Genomic DNA, 15,551 nt, shown 5'->3' on the forward strand with positions numbered 1-15,551 from the left:
CCAGAATCATCAGAGCATGTAGAGGGACGTACAAAGCAACATCGATATGCAGACTGGGCTCTATACATAGACAAGGGAAAAAATTTTCCAGGTTTTTGTTGAATCTCCCAGTTAAGAATACACTAACACACATTTGTCCAAGTGAAAACACACTTTCTCCATGTTAAGTGACAGTATACTTTCAATCGGAAGAAGTTTATTAATCCTTTGAATAGTAAAGATTTTATACAATGGCTTAGAACTACCTGTCACTTTATGACATGTTTTCGAAAGATATTTGATGTGCAACAACATGTACACTGCATATTTTCATACTATGAAAGTATAAATAAGAATTCAACCAAATGCATTATGTTAGTTTCTGAAGCTCTGAAATTGAGACTGTGATGCGATTTCATCAGCCAAGCATAGCTCACATCACGTTATCTCACCAGAAAATGACCGCAGATGATAGCATATATTGAGCATAGGACACTTGATGTAGTCAGCCAACAGCAACATCATTGTTAAATAGCACGAACACACAAACAGGAAAAGTTCATGGTTTACATTAATATACATGTAATATAGCAAGAAGAAAAGCTAACATTTCACATATAATAATGGTCTTTTTTGCATGTTTTACCCTTTCAGTTATAAAAAACACAAATGTGCCAGTAAAATTTTAAATGATGACAAATGTCTGGTTTTCTGGGCCCAAAATTTTTTGAATGGCTGGTCATCAAAGTATTTTGAATGAGAGTCAAATGCTCTGTGATTTACGAAATTCATTGCACATTCCCATGGTTAACATAATTCATCTTGCATAAAAGGAAATATACTTTGAAAGTAACACCTCTCCAACCACTATCCGAAATATTTTCCCACAACCTGCTAGAAACAGTTGCAGCTGCTACAGAGCACCTGAGGACAGGCGTTCCTGAGCATGCACAGCTATGACGACAGAGCAAGACCGTGCTTGATGTTTGCTCTGCTCGTACACTTTTCGTCACATCTCTGTTAGGAATTTAATGTTTAGGGGGACATCAGACGAGCATGTGCAGCAATGCGGCATATTGTTTGAAGTGGGCATATGAAGTTATTGCACTTAGGACAATTAAGGAATGCAAAATTAGAAAGCAGTCCTTAGCACAATATTCGTTTCAAAACTAGACTCTACAACTAATAGTAGCCTTATATTTTGCTATGTGCTGAATTGAACAAGGTGTTCCACCCCCCCTCCCCCCACCCCTCGTACTCTGCAATAGTGACACTTAACATTTCCACTCAAGTTTACATCGACACAGCATTGCAGAAAGCTAGTAAGAAGGAATACAAATTTCTCGAAAAAATAAAAAGAACAGTTGTTTGTACACACCAGGACTTAGAATAATAACAGTTTTATGACTTTTTCAAACTGTATAAAAATTAATAATGTTGCTTGTGAAATAAGGAAATGGTGTAACTGTCAGTTTATATCCTACTCCAGTAGCAAATATGAAGTATCGCAGGGAGTTACAGTGATAAAACACAGTGTGCTACCAGTGTATAATTTACCGAAGAATGGCATTCTGTCAATTTAAGACATAAACAACACAAATTAAGAAATAATGTCAGGCCTAGAGGAGGAACCAGACAAATGTTGAAAGATGTCTTGCAATCAGAAAAGATAGTATTTCATGAAAGGCAGATATTTAAAATTCTGCTAAAGCTTTTCAGTGAGATTTTCGGGATGCCAATTTATTTGGGTCACCATTACTGTATTATCTCATGTTTCATTCTTTATTATGGCATAATGTCATACATGCCAGAAGATGAAAATGTGCACTTCAAATTCAGTGAACAGTTGAAACTAACTAATAGCTTGGAACAAAACACTTCATTTCAAATAAATTGTCTGCCTGTGTGGAATAGATTAATAAAAGCCAAATTTCCTTAGTAAACCAACAAAAACAAATTCATTGTTCTGCAAAGTGATTAATGCTTGACAGTCAATAACGTGGAAATAAAATGAAGTCAGAAAACCGAAACTAATAGCATATTTTAGTCTTCCATAATTGCGTGAATGTATTTTAATTCATTTGATAGTTCCCAGCCAGAGAAATCTGTCTTGTTTTCATCTGTCTTGACTGTAAATGAAGAGAGCAGCAAAATCATGAAACATACATACGGCTCATCTGGAGACTGCTCCTCACTACAACTATGACTGCTCTGCACACGTGCAAATCTGGCACCTTGGACGTGCCAGAAAAATTTTTACAGGTAGCTCTGCACATCTCACGAGCCCACTCACATCTGCTCAAACGAACGTAATTTAAACAGTAATGATGTCGTGCTCTCTTAAAGCAGGTTGTTGTTACAAAGTACTGAACAATCTTTGTCCTAAAGCCTTCATAGCACCTTGCTTTCGGCACACACTCTTGTGCACACTGTGTTTTGTTGTTGCAAATGGCGCATTTTCTTTGTAATTTAAGTTTTATACTGGCGTTTTTCTGTCTTATGCTTTACTGCTGCAGTATTATTCTGCAGCAGCGAGCTACAGTAAAATTCTTTGTTCGAGTATCAGTTCTTACCAGTTAAAATTACAAGAATTTAACTCTAAACTAAAACAATGAGAAATTCCCGGAATCCAAAAAGGTTCCCAGGTTTTTCGAGGATTCCCAGTTGGTCCGGGGCGTATACATCCCGTAGATGAACATGAAATGCCAAAAGCCTGTACAAGTCCATGATGTAATGACCACCACAAATGACATTATGCATCATAGCTCAGAAATAAAATTATTTCAGTCAAAATTTTATTTAACATTCTACTCTTAATTTGATGCACATATTACACCCATGAAGCACGTACAGTTACTTTTGGATTACCATGTATAACTGTAGAATGTCCATATGAGAATATTGTTAAAATAATATGGAACATATATGTGTGTGACATTGGCACATTACACACTCATATTACTTACTACTTTTCACGTACAATAATGTGTTCTCAAACAAGATTTCCAAACACGTTGGGAAAATGTATCCACCTTCTCCATACTCTTCCTTAGCCTTCAATATTCCACAAACAGAATAGCTCTGGTTGTCACTCCTACATACTGTGCTTCGTACTTGGGCATAGGGCAGTTGAAGTGGGGCAGAGCAAGCACCAAACAAACAGTGCACGCTAGACTTTAAAAACTGTACTTTTATGTTAACAGAATCTTGCATTGCCTTGGTAGAACAACATTATAATAAATGAAAAGCACCAGTTTGCTTTTGTTCTACAGTATTAATTTTTATTGTGTTAGCCGGTTTTCGACTTACAAGGCCATCTTCAGACATTTACTGAGTATTGTCACCAAAGAAGTTACAATGTTTGCAAACAACATTGGAAGAGAAGTAACACGTATAGACTGAAGCAGAAACATACAGTAAGTAACATATTTGACAGTGTGGTAGTAATGCAATGAAAAAGTAAAAAAAGTGAACTGTAAATAAATAAAGTGGAGTAGACAGGAAAACTTGAACACTTTTAGGTCATAATTGTGCACTATCAGAATTACGGCACAAATTTTCAAGTGGTGTTGATTGTTAGGTCTGATATCTTGCAATTGTGCTTTTTTCTCCAAAAAATACAAGGTCAAGTTGGTGATGTTTCTTTGTAAGTATTGTACTTCTCTGTATTATGCAATGTTTTACCTCAAAACATATACTTGTAAAATTCTCATTATAACTGAAAATAAATTTATTTTAAATGAAATTGTACTATCTTCATTACAGTTAAAACAATTACCAATTAGAGAACTAAAATTAAGGTATAATTAAATTAAGGTATATATATATATATATATATATATATATATATATATATATATATATATATATATATATATATATATATATATATATATATATATAATATAATATAAATTAAGGTATAATTAAGGTATAAAATAAGACAAATTAAATGGAAATTTCTCAGTAAACTTTTCAAATACTACCAAAATTACCAGTTTTCTGTATTTCTAAGGTCTCTACGATGCAAGGCATCTAGGTACTAAAAGAGCAAAATTAAAAATTATATTTCTTCAAAATTGATTTGAAGACATTTCATATATTGTATAGTACAAACTTAAGATACTACATCATATTAAGAAACTGCACAATACAATCAAGAACAAACTGCTGAAGCCATTTCATTCTACTTACTGTATCAACAATATCCACACAGACTCCCATTTCCTGTTCTTTCTTGAGACGATCATAGTAATCATTCATCTCACAATACGACTTTTCACAGTCTGAACATACATTTTTGTCAAATGTTTTATTTGCCACATAATAATGATCTAGAAAACATTTGTGTGTTTTATCGTGGAGATGCTGAAATTCAACTGTGGTGTTTGACAGTTCTTGGGTAAGGCTGCCATTGCTCATTTTCACAAAACAACCTGTAACATAAATTAAGTTTCCTTTACTTATGAGTGTTTACAATAGCAATCAGTTGGTAGCCCATACTGAGCCAATGATTCATTTTTCCTCAAGCAGCATAAAATGCTAGAAAATGGGTTAGAATTCAACTTCTAGAGAATATCAAAGCCATAAAAGATTAATTCAGTAACTCAACTGAACAAAAGTAAAGAGCAGAACCAACCGAAGACTTGTAGATAGTAAGCCACAGGAAACACAGACATGGGAAAATTTGGACAGCATCCAAACCTTATTCTCCTGTGGTATGTGTCCAGTGAGAAATAGGGTCCAGAATGAGATTTTCACTCTGCAGCGGAGTGTGCGCTGATATGAAACTTCCTGTCAGATTAAAACTGTGTGCCGGACCGAGACTCAAACTTGGGACCTTTGCCTTTCACGGGCAAGTGCTCTACCAACTGAGCTACCCAAGCACGACTCACACCCCATCCTCACAGCTTTACTTCTGCCAGTACAACTCCTACCTTCCAGACTTTACAGAAGCTCTCCTGGTAGGTGTCATCTTCCTCAGTGGAAGAAATCTGTAAACCAACTACAGATTCAGTCATTTCGTATGCTCAGAAACAGCTGCATCGCCTTCGTCAAGCTCTGATCTCAATCCAGACGATACAGCGGAAAACTTCAGCAACTGTCATTACCAAAGTTAGAGAAGTGGAACTCACAAATCCTTGGGAAATCAAAGTAATGGATAAACAATTCCTTGGGAAACCAAATCTACTGACTGAAACCTGTGAGACATACCACGGAATGGTTGAGGTACAAGCAAATAGCACATCAAAATTTATTTATTTATTTTTTGTTGATGTCTCTCACTTTGTTACAATGATTCAAACGTTTATAACATTACATACACTGAGAAGCAGAAACGAATTGTGGCTATGAATAACGAAGTGGAGAAACATTTACTATGGGCATTGCTTTCATGTCAACCAGCAACCCAATGAAATCTCTTCTATAACAAAAAGTCGTACACACACTCTGTTGCAATTTCAGAGCATTTTTTATCAGACGAATTTCACTTTTATTTACAAAACATCTTCAGGAGTCATTGGTATTTTTGCTTCTTTTTTACATGTTCTGAAGACCACTGCTTTTCCCTTCATTGTTAGTGGAGGCTGAAATTGGGAATAGGTGGGAGTGGGGGCGATGAAAAAAAAAATTTATATATATTTAAAAAAATCAATGTAATCAGGAAAGGCTATAGAATTTAATAAAGTCATTAAAATTTTTTTTTTATTTTTCCACCATTTATAAGTACCCTGTATCCTTGAGCATTCGAATGGAAATAATATATTGTCGAAATCGTAGTCTGAGTTTCTTAAGGGTTCTGATATAGAGAAAGCTATTTACACTTACAGGGAGAATGTACTTAATTCATTAAACAACAAATTACAGGCTACTGACATTTGTTGTGACATGTCAGAAGCCTTTGACTGTGTGAATCACAGTCGTCTCTTAAGTAAATTAGAATATTATGGTGTCACCAACAGTGCAGCGATATGGCTAGAGTCTTACCCAACTGAGGGAAAACAAGGGTGACATTGCGAAATACCTGTGGAGTGAGCAATCAGTCTGCACCTAATTGGGAATTAATCACATGCCGTGTTCCTCAAGATTCTATCTCGAGTGCGTTGCTTTTTATTGTGTACATTAATGACCTCTCGTATGTTACATTACCAGATGCTAATTTTCAATTGTTTGCAGATGAAACAAACACTGCAATAACTAGCAAGTCATGTACAGATTTAGAAATGACTGCTAAACAAATCTTCACTGACATAAGCTAATTCACTGTCATCAATTTTTGAATAGACCCACTATATGCAGTGCAGAACCTGTTAGAGATTTCCTTCCAGCATGTGTGTAATGTATGAGGACATGTAGATCAAAGAGGCTGACAGTGTTAAATTTCTGGGATTACAACTAGATAATAAATTCATTTGGGAAGGGCATACTACAGACATGCTTAAGTGCCAGAACAAGTCGTATTTGCAGTGAGAATTGGGTAAGACGTAGATATAAAAAAAACTTGCATATTCTGCTTACTTTCATTGCATTAAATCATACCGGATCATATTCTGGGGTAACTGGTCAAACTGAACAAAAGTTTTTAGTGTGCAAAAGCATATAATGAGACTCATATGTGGTGTAAATTCAAGAACATCATGTAGAAACGTGTTCAAGGAACTTGGCATTCTAACCACTCCTTGTCATATTTATTCCTTAATGAAACTGGTTGCAAGTAATATATCTCTATTTCCAATCAACAGCTCAATACATAGTATCAATACTAGGAATAAGAACAATCTACATAGAGACCTAAAATCACTTACCTTGGCCCAAAAAAGGGTCCAATATTCAGGAACACACATTTTCAATAAATTGCCAGCAACCATTAAAACATAATTTCAGATAAAGCAAAGTTTCAACAGAGTTTGAGAGATCTTTTTGATAGGCAACTCCTCCTACTCTACAGATTAATACCTTAACAGGGCTGATGTGCCAGCTTGTCTGTTAGATTTCAGTTTTGACAGCAATTTGTCACAATAGTCAAGCTCAGATATTTTGTGCATGATAAATTTATTAAAAGGCATAACAATCTTTCATTGTGACAGTATATTAATTTACTGTAATGTATTCACATATTTTGACACACTCTTTACATGTGATGAGGGTAGTGTTATTCAAATGTTTCGTGTTTTTTATGTTATACTTTCCGACTTGTTCCATGTCCACGAGAATCATGTCATTTTTGGGTATCTATGAAATGTAAACTTAATCTAATGTAATGTAATGTAATTTAATCTAATCTAACTTCTGTAGTTGAATCTCAACCTGACTGCTGAAATTACACAATTTCTGGTATATTAGTCTGCCAGCAACAGTATTTACTATTGCTACTCTTTTTTCAGTCCATAAGAAATTGAGCAAAGTGATTACAGTAGTTAAGATAAACTACTCTCATTTGGTAAGAGTAGCTTCTGATCCATTTTTGGCCATTCAAAGTTATTTTCTCTGAGGTTTCCTTAAATTGTATCACATTAATGCCTGGATGATTCTGTTAACTGTATTGTGGCCAATTACTACCTCTGATCTTCCTCAATCAGTGCAAGTGATTCATCTCTATTGACCTAGTTGTAGATTAGATTAGATTAGATTAGATTTACTTTCATTCCAATTGATCCATAGTGAGGAGGTCCTCGAGGATGTGGAACATGTCAGAAAAACGACAATACATGACAAGTATTTACAACTCAAATAAATAAGCTAATGTACTATTCCACAGGTCCCAAGTGGAATGATCATCATTTTTTAATGAACACTATATGAAAGAATCATTTTACAAATACTAATGCACTGAATTTAAAATAAAAAAGTTTTTTATTTATTTATAAGGTAATAAACGCGTAATACAACTACTATAATTCTTATTTACAATGAACACATTACTGCACTGAAATGGTGCAGAAGTTAGATTTTACTTGCGTGCACACACACACACACACACACACACACACACACACACACACAAATCAGTTGGTTCTACTAAGAAATTCATCAATGGAGTAGAAGGAGTTGCCCACCAATAAATCCTTTAGGCTTCTCTTAAACTGAATTTCATTGGTTGTTAAGCTTTTTATGGCTGCTGGCAAGTTATTGAAAATGTGTGTTCCTGAATAATGCACACCTTTTTGTACAAGGCTAAGTGACTTTAAATCCTTGTGAAGATTATTCTTATTTCTAGTATTGATTCCATGAATTGAGCTGTTGGTTTGAAAAAGTGATATATTTTTAATGACAAATTTCATTAAAGAATAATATATAGGGAAGCAGTAGTTAGTATCCCTAGTTCCCTAAACAGGCTTCTGCACGATGTTCTTGAGTTCACACCACATATAACTCTTACTGCACGTTCTTGTGCCCGGAAAACTTTAGCTTGGCTTGATGAATTACCCCAAAAAATAATCCCATACGACATTATGGAATGAAAGTAGGCATAGTTGCATAGTATGCCAGCTTTTGCATTTGTATATCCCCTATGTCCGACAATTCGCATTGCAAATAGAGATTTGTTAAGATGATTCAGCAGTTCTGTGGTGTGCTTTTCCCAGTCGAATTTATTATCAAGCTGTAATCCCAAGAATTTAACACTGTCCACTGCTTCTATCTGCCTGTCATAATATGTTAGGCATATACTCGTGGGACACCCCTTACAGGTTCTGAACTGCATGTAGGGTGTTTTTTCAAAGTTTAGTGACAAGGAATTGGCTAGGAACCAGTGATTAATGTCCACAAATATTTTATTAGCTGATCTTTCTAAGACTACACTTGATTTGCTATTTATTGCAATGTTTGTATCATCGGTAAACAAAACGAACTTGGCATCTGGCAATGTTACTGATGAAAGGTCATTAATATACACAAGAAAAAGTAAGGGCCCTAAAATGGAACCTTGTGGGACCCCACATGTAATTAGTTCCCGGTTGGATGATGCCTGATAGCTTGATACATGTCTCTTTCCTAATAACACCCTTTGTTTCCTGTCAGAGATATAAGATTTGAACCATTTTGCAGCATTTCCTGTTACACTATAATATTCTAATTTACTTAAAAGGATATTGTGATTTACACAGTCAAATGCCTTTGACAGATCACAAAATATACCAGTTGCCTGCAATTTTTTAGCTAATGAATTAAGCACATTTTCACTGTAAGTGTAGATAGCCTTTGACAGATCACAAAATATACCAGTTGCCTGCAATTTTTTAGCTAATGAATTGAGCACATTTTCACTGTAAGTGTAGATAGCCTTCCCAATATCAGAACCCTTTAGAAATCTGAACTGTGACTTTGACAGTATGTTATTTGAGATAAGATGGTTATAAAGCCGATTGTACATTACTTTTTCTAAAATTTTTGGGAATGCTGGGAAAAGTGAAATTGGACGGAAATTTGATGCTATTTCTTTATCTCCCTTCTTAAACAGTGGCTTAACTTCAGCATATTTTAACCATTCAGGAAATATTCCACTGATAAACGACTGGTTACACAGATAGCTTAATATGTTACTTAACTCAGAATCACATTCTTTAATTAGCTTTGGTGATATTTCATCATACCCACTAGATGTTTTTGATTTTAAAGATTTTATGATGGACATTATTTCTGCTGGGGTAGTGAGGGTCAAATTCATATTATGGAAGTTACTTGAAATGTCTGGTCTGAGGTATTCCATAGCAGCATCTACAGAACCTGACAACTCCATCTTTTCAGTAACAGTTATGAAATGTTTGTTAAAAAGCTCTGCAACACTATGCACATTTGTCACCAATGTATCCTTTACTCTTAATGCTATTTGTCCCTCTTCATGCCTGGTTCTACCGGTCTCCTCCTTCACTATATCCCATATTGTCTTTATTTTGTTATCTGATATGACTATCTTTTCCTTGTAATATATTTGAATATAATAGAGGGAAACATTCCACGTGGGAAAAATATATCTAAAAAGAAAGATGATGAAACTTACCAAACAAAAGCGCTGGCAGGTCGATAGACACACAAACAAACACAAACATACACACAAAATTCTAGCTTTCGCAACCAATGGTTGCCTCGTCAGGAAAGAGGGAAGGAGAAGGAAAGACAAAAGGATATGGGTTTTAAGGGAGAGGGTAAGGAGTCATTCCAATCCCGGGAGCGGAAAGACTTACCTTAGGGGGAAAAAGGACAGGTATACACTCGCACACACACACATATCCATCCACACATACACAGACACAAGCAGACGTGTCTGTGTATGTGTGGATGGATATGTGTGTGTGTGTGCGAGTGTATACCTGTCCTTTTTCCCCCTAAGGTAAGTCTTTCCGCTCCCGGGATTGGAATGACTCCTTACCCTCTCCCTTAAAACCCATATCCTTTTGTCTTTCCTTCTCCTTCCCTCTTTCCTGACGAGGCAACCATTGGTTGCGAAAGCTAGAATTTTGTGTGTATGTTTGTGTTTGTTTGTGTGTCTATCGACCTGCCAGCGCTTTTGTTTGGTAAGTTTCATCATCTTTCTTTTTAGATATATTGTAATATATTTGCTTTGATATCCGTATTAGTCTTTAATATTTTCCAGTATTTCTTGTAATGTGCTATAGCATCAACATCAGAACTGTTTCGGATTGACAGATACAGTTTTCTTTTTGTTTTACAAGATACCCCTATTCCTTGAGTAATCCATGGCTTCTTTGTAGACTTTGCTCTAACCTTGGTAAGTTTTGGGGGAAAACGGTGTTCGAATAAGGTAAGCACTTTATTAGCAAAAGTGTTATATTTTTCATTCATGCCATGAGCACTGTAAACATCAGTCCAGTGAATGTCTCTGAGGAGTGTCCTAAAATATTCAATTTTTGGCTTATTGATTATCCTCTTGAGCTCAGATTTAACAGATTTTATATCCTGTTCAATGTTAACATTTAACAGAAGGAACTGCATGTAATGATCTGAGAGACCATTGACTACTGGTTTTGTAATATAATTTTGTTCATTGGACTTTTCTATAAAGATATTATCAATGGCAGTTTGTGAGCAATTGGCTACCCTAGTGGGGAACTTTACAGTGGGAATTAAGTTGAATGATAGTGTTACTAACTCAAATAAGTTATTATTGGGAGAGTCTTTAAGGAAATCTACACTGAAATCACCAGCAACCACTATTTCTTTGTTTTTGGTTGTTAAATGGGCCAGTACAGCTTCAAGGTGGTTTATGAACAGATTAAAGTTACCTGCAAGTGCTTGATATACACTTAACATTATGTAAGATTTTTTGTGAAATTCTACTTCTGTTGCACATGCTTCCATATGCTGTTCTAGGCAAAATTTATGAATGTCTATGTTCTTAAATTTATGACAGTTCCTGATGAATGTGGCAACTCCTCCTTTCTCCATTTCTGATCTACAAAAGTGAGATGCTAACCTAAACCCTGTAACACTTAACAAGGTTCTATACCAGTGGTCACATGATGTTCAGAGAGGCAGATTATGTCAGCTGGGTTTGAAGACTCTAATTCATCTATGCAGATAATTAATTCATTAATTTTATTTATCAGTTCTCTAATATTTTGATGCAATAAAGATAGCTGACATTTCACATTGACTGAGTTAAAATTGGGTAGAGTTAAAATATCTGCTGACTGTTGAAAATTCTTAACCAATGGCTGTTTATGCTGATGTAATAAGCTAGAATTATGTTTTTTGGTTTCTTTCTCAAACTGAAGGATTGTCTCAGTCCTAACCTCTCTTAAAATTTGATTTCTTTCTGTCCTCACTATCCTAAAAAAGGGTCTTTTCTGAACCCTATAACCACTGGTATTCTATCACTCATGACAGTGCCTCCCCCCTTTAACTTTCCTGCTATTTTCCCAGCCACTTTACCCTTCCCCTTCCAGTTGAGGTGAAGTATAATCCCACCTATTGAGAGAATCAACAGGAACCATACCAATGTGTGACCCTGCACCCGACATAAGCAACCGTTCCAACTCCAAATTAACTCTCTTGACAGAAAAGTTCAAATGAGGTCAGTCGTGGCGCCCAAGAACAGATACAAACTCAACACTAGTATGCTTCGATACTGATGCAATCTTTGCCCGGATACTGTACCCAGGATCTCTGTCAATACTATTACCTGCCCCACCCACTATAACCACAGTGTCACCCTTAGTGAAATCTATGCAAAGTGATCCTGAATCCTCTGTCACCTCCTCCAGACCAGCACTACTTTTAAAAAAATTGGTGACCTGGTATTCTGACCTTAGTTCATCCTGCAAAAGTTGGCCAACATCTCTTCCATGGGAACTACCTAACAACAACACTTCCTTTCTCTTTACTGATTTCCCTACTTTCTTACTTTTCAATTTGCTGCTGAAAGTTTGTTGTGCCCTGTCTACACCTGCAACTGCTTGAGGCACACCAGTTTCTAACTGAAGCAACAGGTCAAATCTATTTTCCATTCACCATGAAGCTGTCAGATAAAGTTCTAGGCCTGTTCCTCCTGTTGCCACTTCCCACCTCTCTTTACCCTTCTCCCTCCTTAACCTGTCAAGATCTCCCCTGGCCTTGTCTAACTCAGCCTGAAGGGCGGCGATTTTCCCCTCCTGTTCTAGTATCTTCCTATCTGTACTACAAATTCTACAAAACCACTGATGAGTCTCATTTACTTCCCCCATTCCCACACCACTACAGTCACCCACATGGAAAAAACTACAGCACCCATCACACCAAAGCCCCGACCTAACAATTCTATGGCAAGTCAAGCACTTTTCGCTCATGATTAACGTAATACTTTATTAAGAATAAGTCAGTTAAATTACAGATAAACACGGAAATATGGTTCCATAAATTTGGCCTATACGCAACTGTATGTAAATGTAATGTTAAACACTAACTGTCCTTTGTGAATGAGAAAATAAGAATCAGTAAGAGTGAAACTTCCTGCCAGATTAAAACTGTGTGCTGGACTGAGACTCGAATTCAGGACCTTTGCCTTTTGTGGGCAAGTGCGGTCGGTAGAGCACTTGCCCGCGAAAGGCAAAGGTCCTGAATTCGAGTCTCAGTCCAGCACACAGTTTTAATCTGCCAGGAAGTTTCATATCAGCACACACTCCGCTGCAGAGTGAAAATCTCATTCTGGAATCAGTAATAGTGATTAGAGATTCCATACCCATGTAATCATCCATTTGAGTCATGCCCAGTTATTATAAAATGACGTGTCTTTTTTCTTTTATTGTCCTTTGTTTCTGTGCCACATTTGACTGCAGACAGAGTGTCCTCAACAGTTTTCACATTTAGCTCGTTTTTGACTTCTAGTGGCAAAGATAAGAAAAATGGTGTGTCTCAAAAATGACCTAACATTTGATAACATTGCAGTGGAAGGTGGGAATGATTTGTGTTCTTTTTATGCAGAACACTTATCAGGATGTAACAGAGATTTGTGAGAAGAATGGTTCTGTGACACAGGCACTATAAAAATGAAATACTCAAACACTTGTGACAGAGAACAGTGCCAGAACGAAGTATTAGAGCAACATGAAGAAAGAGAACTTCTCAACTAAACTCACAGTGGTAAAACCTTTATGATGGCTGGTTACGGTAAGCCATAGTTATCAGAGCATGTGATCTGTGAATAGCGTCCATAGAGTGTAATGATACTAAATTATGTACAACAGCATACAGTGTCATAAATGTAATATACAGAGCAAATTATTATTAAATGTACCTCAGTGAAGGTAAATACGAGTGGCCAACGATAGCTATAAATGTACTCCATATATTAATTAGCCAGATAGTTGACATGAGATGCACTGATGTGTCAAAGTTAGCACCAGTTTCTAAAATATGTTTTTCCAAGTGCATCCATCCCATATTACAAGACGTGGAGTACATCAGCAGAACAAGAGCGCCACTGAACTGATACACGGTGAAGTTACTAGAGAATGTGCTGACATTTAGTGCTGCTGGAGGTCACTCGTGTATTCATGTCATCTACAATTGCAAATATAAATACGTAATTTTAATAAATATATAATGATGTATACAAGTATAAATTTATTTTTGTTGCAAGAAAAGCTGAAATATTGTCTAGAAACAGAAAGAGCATACGTAACCTTACAAAATTAAAACAATAAGTAAAAGAAGACAGCATGTCATTAAGATGGCAACCGAAGTCACGTTTCAAATTCTGTCTATGTACAACAGCAGATACAAGACAAAATAATCACACAGTAATATTTATTGACAATATGCTCGCACAAAAGAAACCTAGTAGATGATGAAATTGCACACTATAGAGACCCCATATGTAGTTCATTATGAAGGTAACAAAGAGGCTATCCTCCTTTAAGTAAATTCAAAATTATTGTCTTTAATATATACTTATAGTGGTAAGCACACTACAGGAGGTCATCTGTGAAAAAAAAAAAAAAAAAAAAAACAACAACAACAACAACCTGATACATACACAACATGATACATAGCTGAGGTCTAACTATGATTTTGGACTCTCAGCAACTGTTACAGTGGAAAAAACATTAAAGTCTCAAAACCGAGATTATAATATGACAGCGGTGACAGTGAAAGTTCACCAACACATTAAGAGAGTTAGATACAATAGGTATATAGTCATAAGTATGAAATGTTAGTAAGGTCGTGGATATAAGCAAGGACAAAATATACGAAGCAGGTACATAAAGGTCGTAGCAAAAAGATTAGTCCATGCATAATCCAGCTTAAGACAGGTGAAACAAGGTAATGTTCAGCCCTAAGGTAATGTGAAATGTTAACATTATCCATAACTCATGATCTACATGTGGTGACACTAGAAAACTAAAATAGCTTCTTAGTAATTTAGATTCAGTTCTCGTTCCATACACCCAAAAACAAGATGATTCTCAGATGGGCATAGAGCAAGTCAGAAAGTATAAAATAAAAATTTGAATATAATACTCACTACTCCCCCCCCCCTCCCCCCCCGATCATTTGTCTGGAGATTGTCAAAATAAGTGAACACATTACAGTAAACTGGAAATGCTATTATTTACAGAATTAATACACTGTCAGAATGGTATATAATTATGCTTTTTAATAAATTTATCATACATAAAACAGCTAATCTAATACGAGCTCAAGGAAAACCCCATTAATTACTTCCCAATCAGATGAAGACTGGTTGCTTACTCCACAGGTATTTCACAACAACACCCTTTGTTTCCTGTTAGTTAGGTAAGGCTCTAAGCATGTCACAGCACTGCTGGTGACACCATAATATTCTAATTTACTTAAGAGAATGTCATGATTCACACAGTGAAAGGCTTCTGATAGGTCACAGAAGATGCCAGCAGCCTCTAATTTGTTATTTAATGAATTAGGTATATTCCCGCTGTACGTGTAAATAACTTTCTCTGTATCGGAATCCTTACGAAACCCTAACTATGACTTGGACTATATTATATGCAGTCAGATGCTTAAGGAGACGCTTGAGCACAACCTCTTCAAATATTTTTGAAAAATTCAGCAAAACTGAAATTGGTCGATAGTTTGATGGTATTTCTTTATCCCTC

General features: G+C 35.9%; 1 protein-coding gene across 2 annotated transcripts in view; it reads right to left on the minus strand.

Annotated features, from left to right (window-relative positions):
* The window catches only part of LOC124711894 (osteopetrosis-associated transmembrane protein 1), a 99,502-nt gene that overhangs the window by 39,528 nt on the left and 44,423 nt on the right, over positions 1-15,551 (minus strand). For both annotated transcript variants that reach the window (XM_047242142.1, XM_047242141.1), the window contains exon 4: positions 4,174-4,415. In XM_047242142.1, the coding sequence (XP_047098098.1) occupies positions 4,174-4,415 (242 nt within the window). The remainder of the gene's footprint in view (positions 1-4,173; positions 4,416-15,551) is intronic.

The sequence above is a fragment of the Schistocerca piceifrons genome, chromosome 8 (assembly GCF_021461385.2).
Source record: "Schistocerca piceifrons isolate TAMUIC-IGC-003096 chromosome 8, iqSchPice1.1, whole genome shotgun sequence".
Taxonomy (NCBI): domain Eukaryota; kingdom Metazoa; phylum Arthropoda; class Insecta; order Orthoptera; family Acrididae; genus Schistocerca; species Schistocerca piceifrons.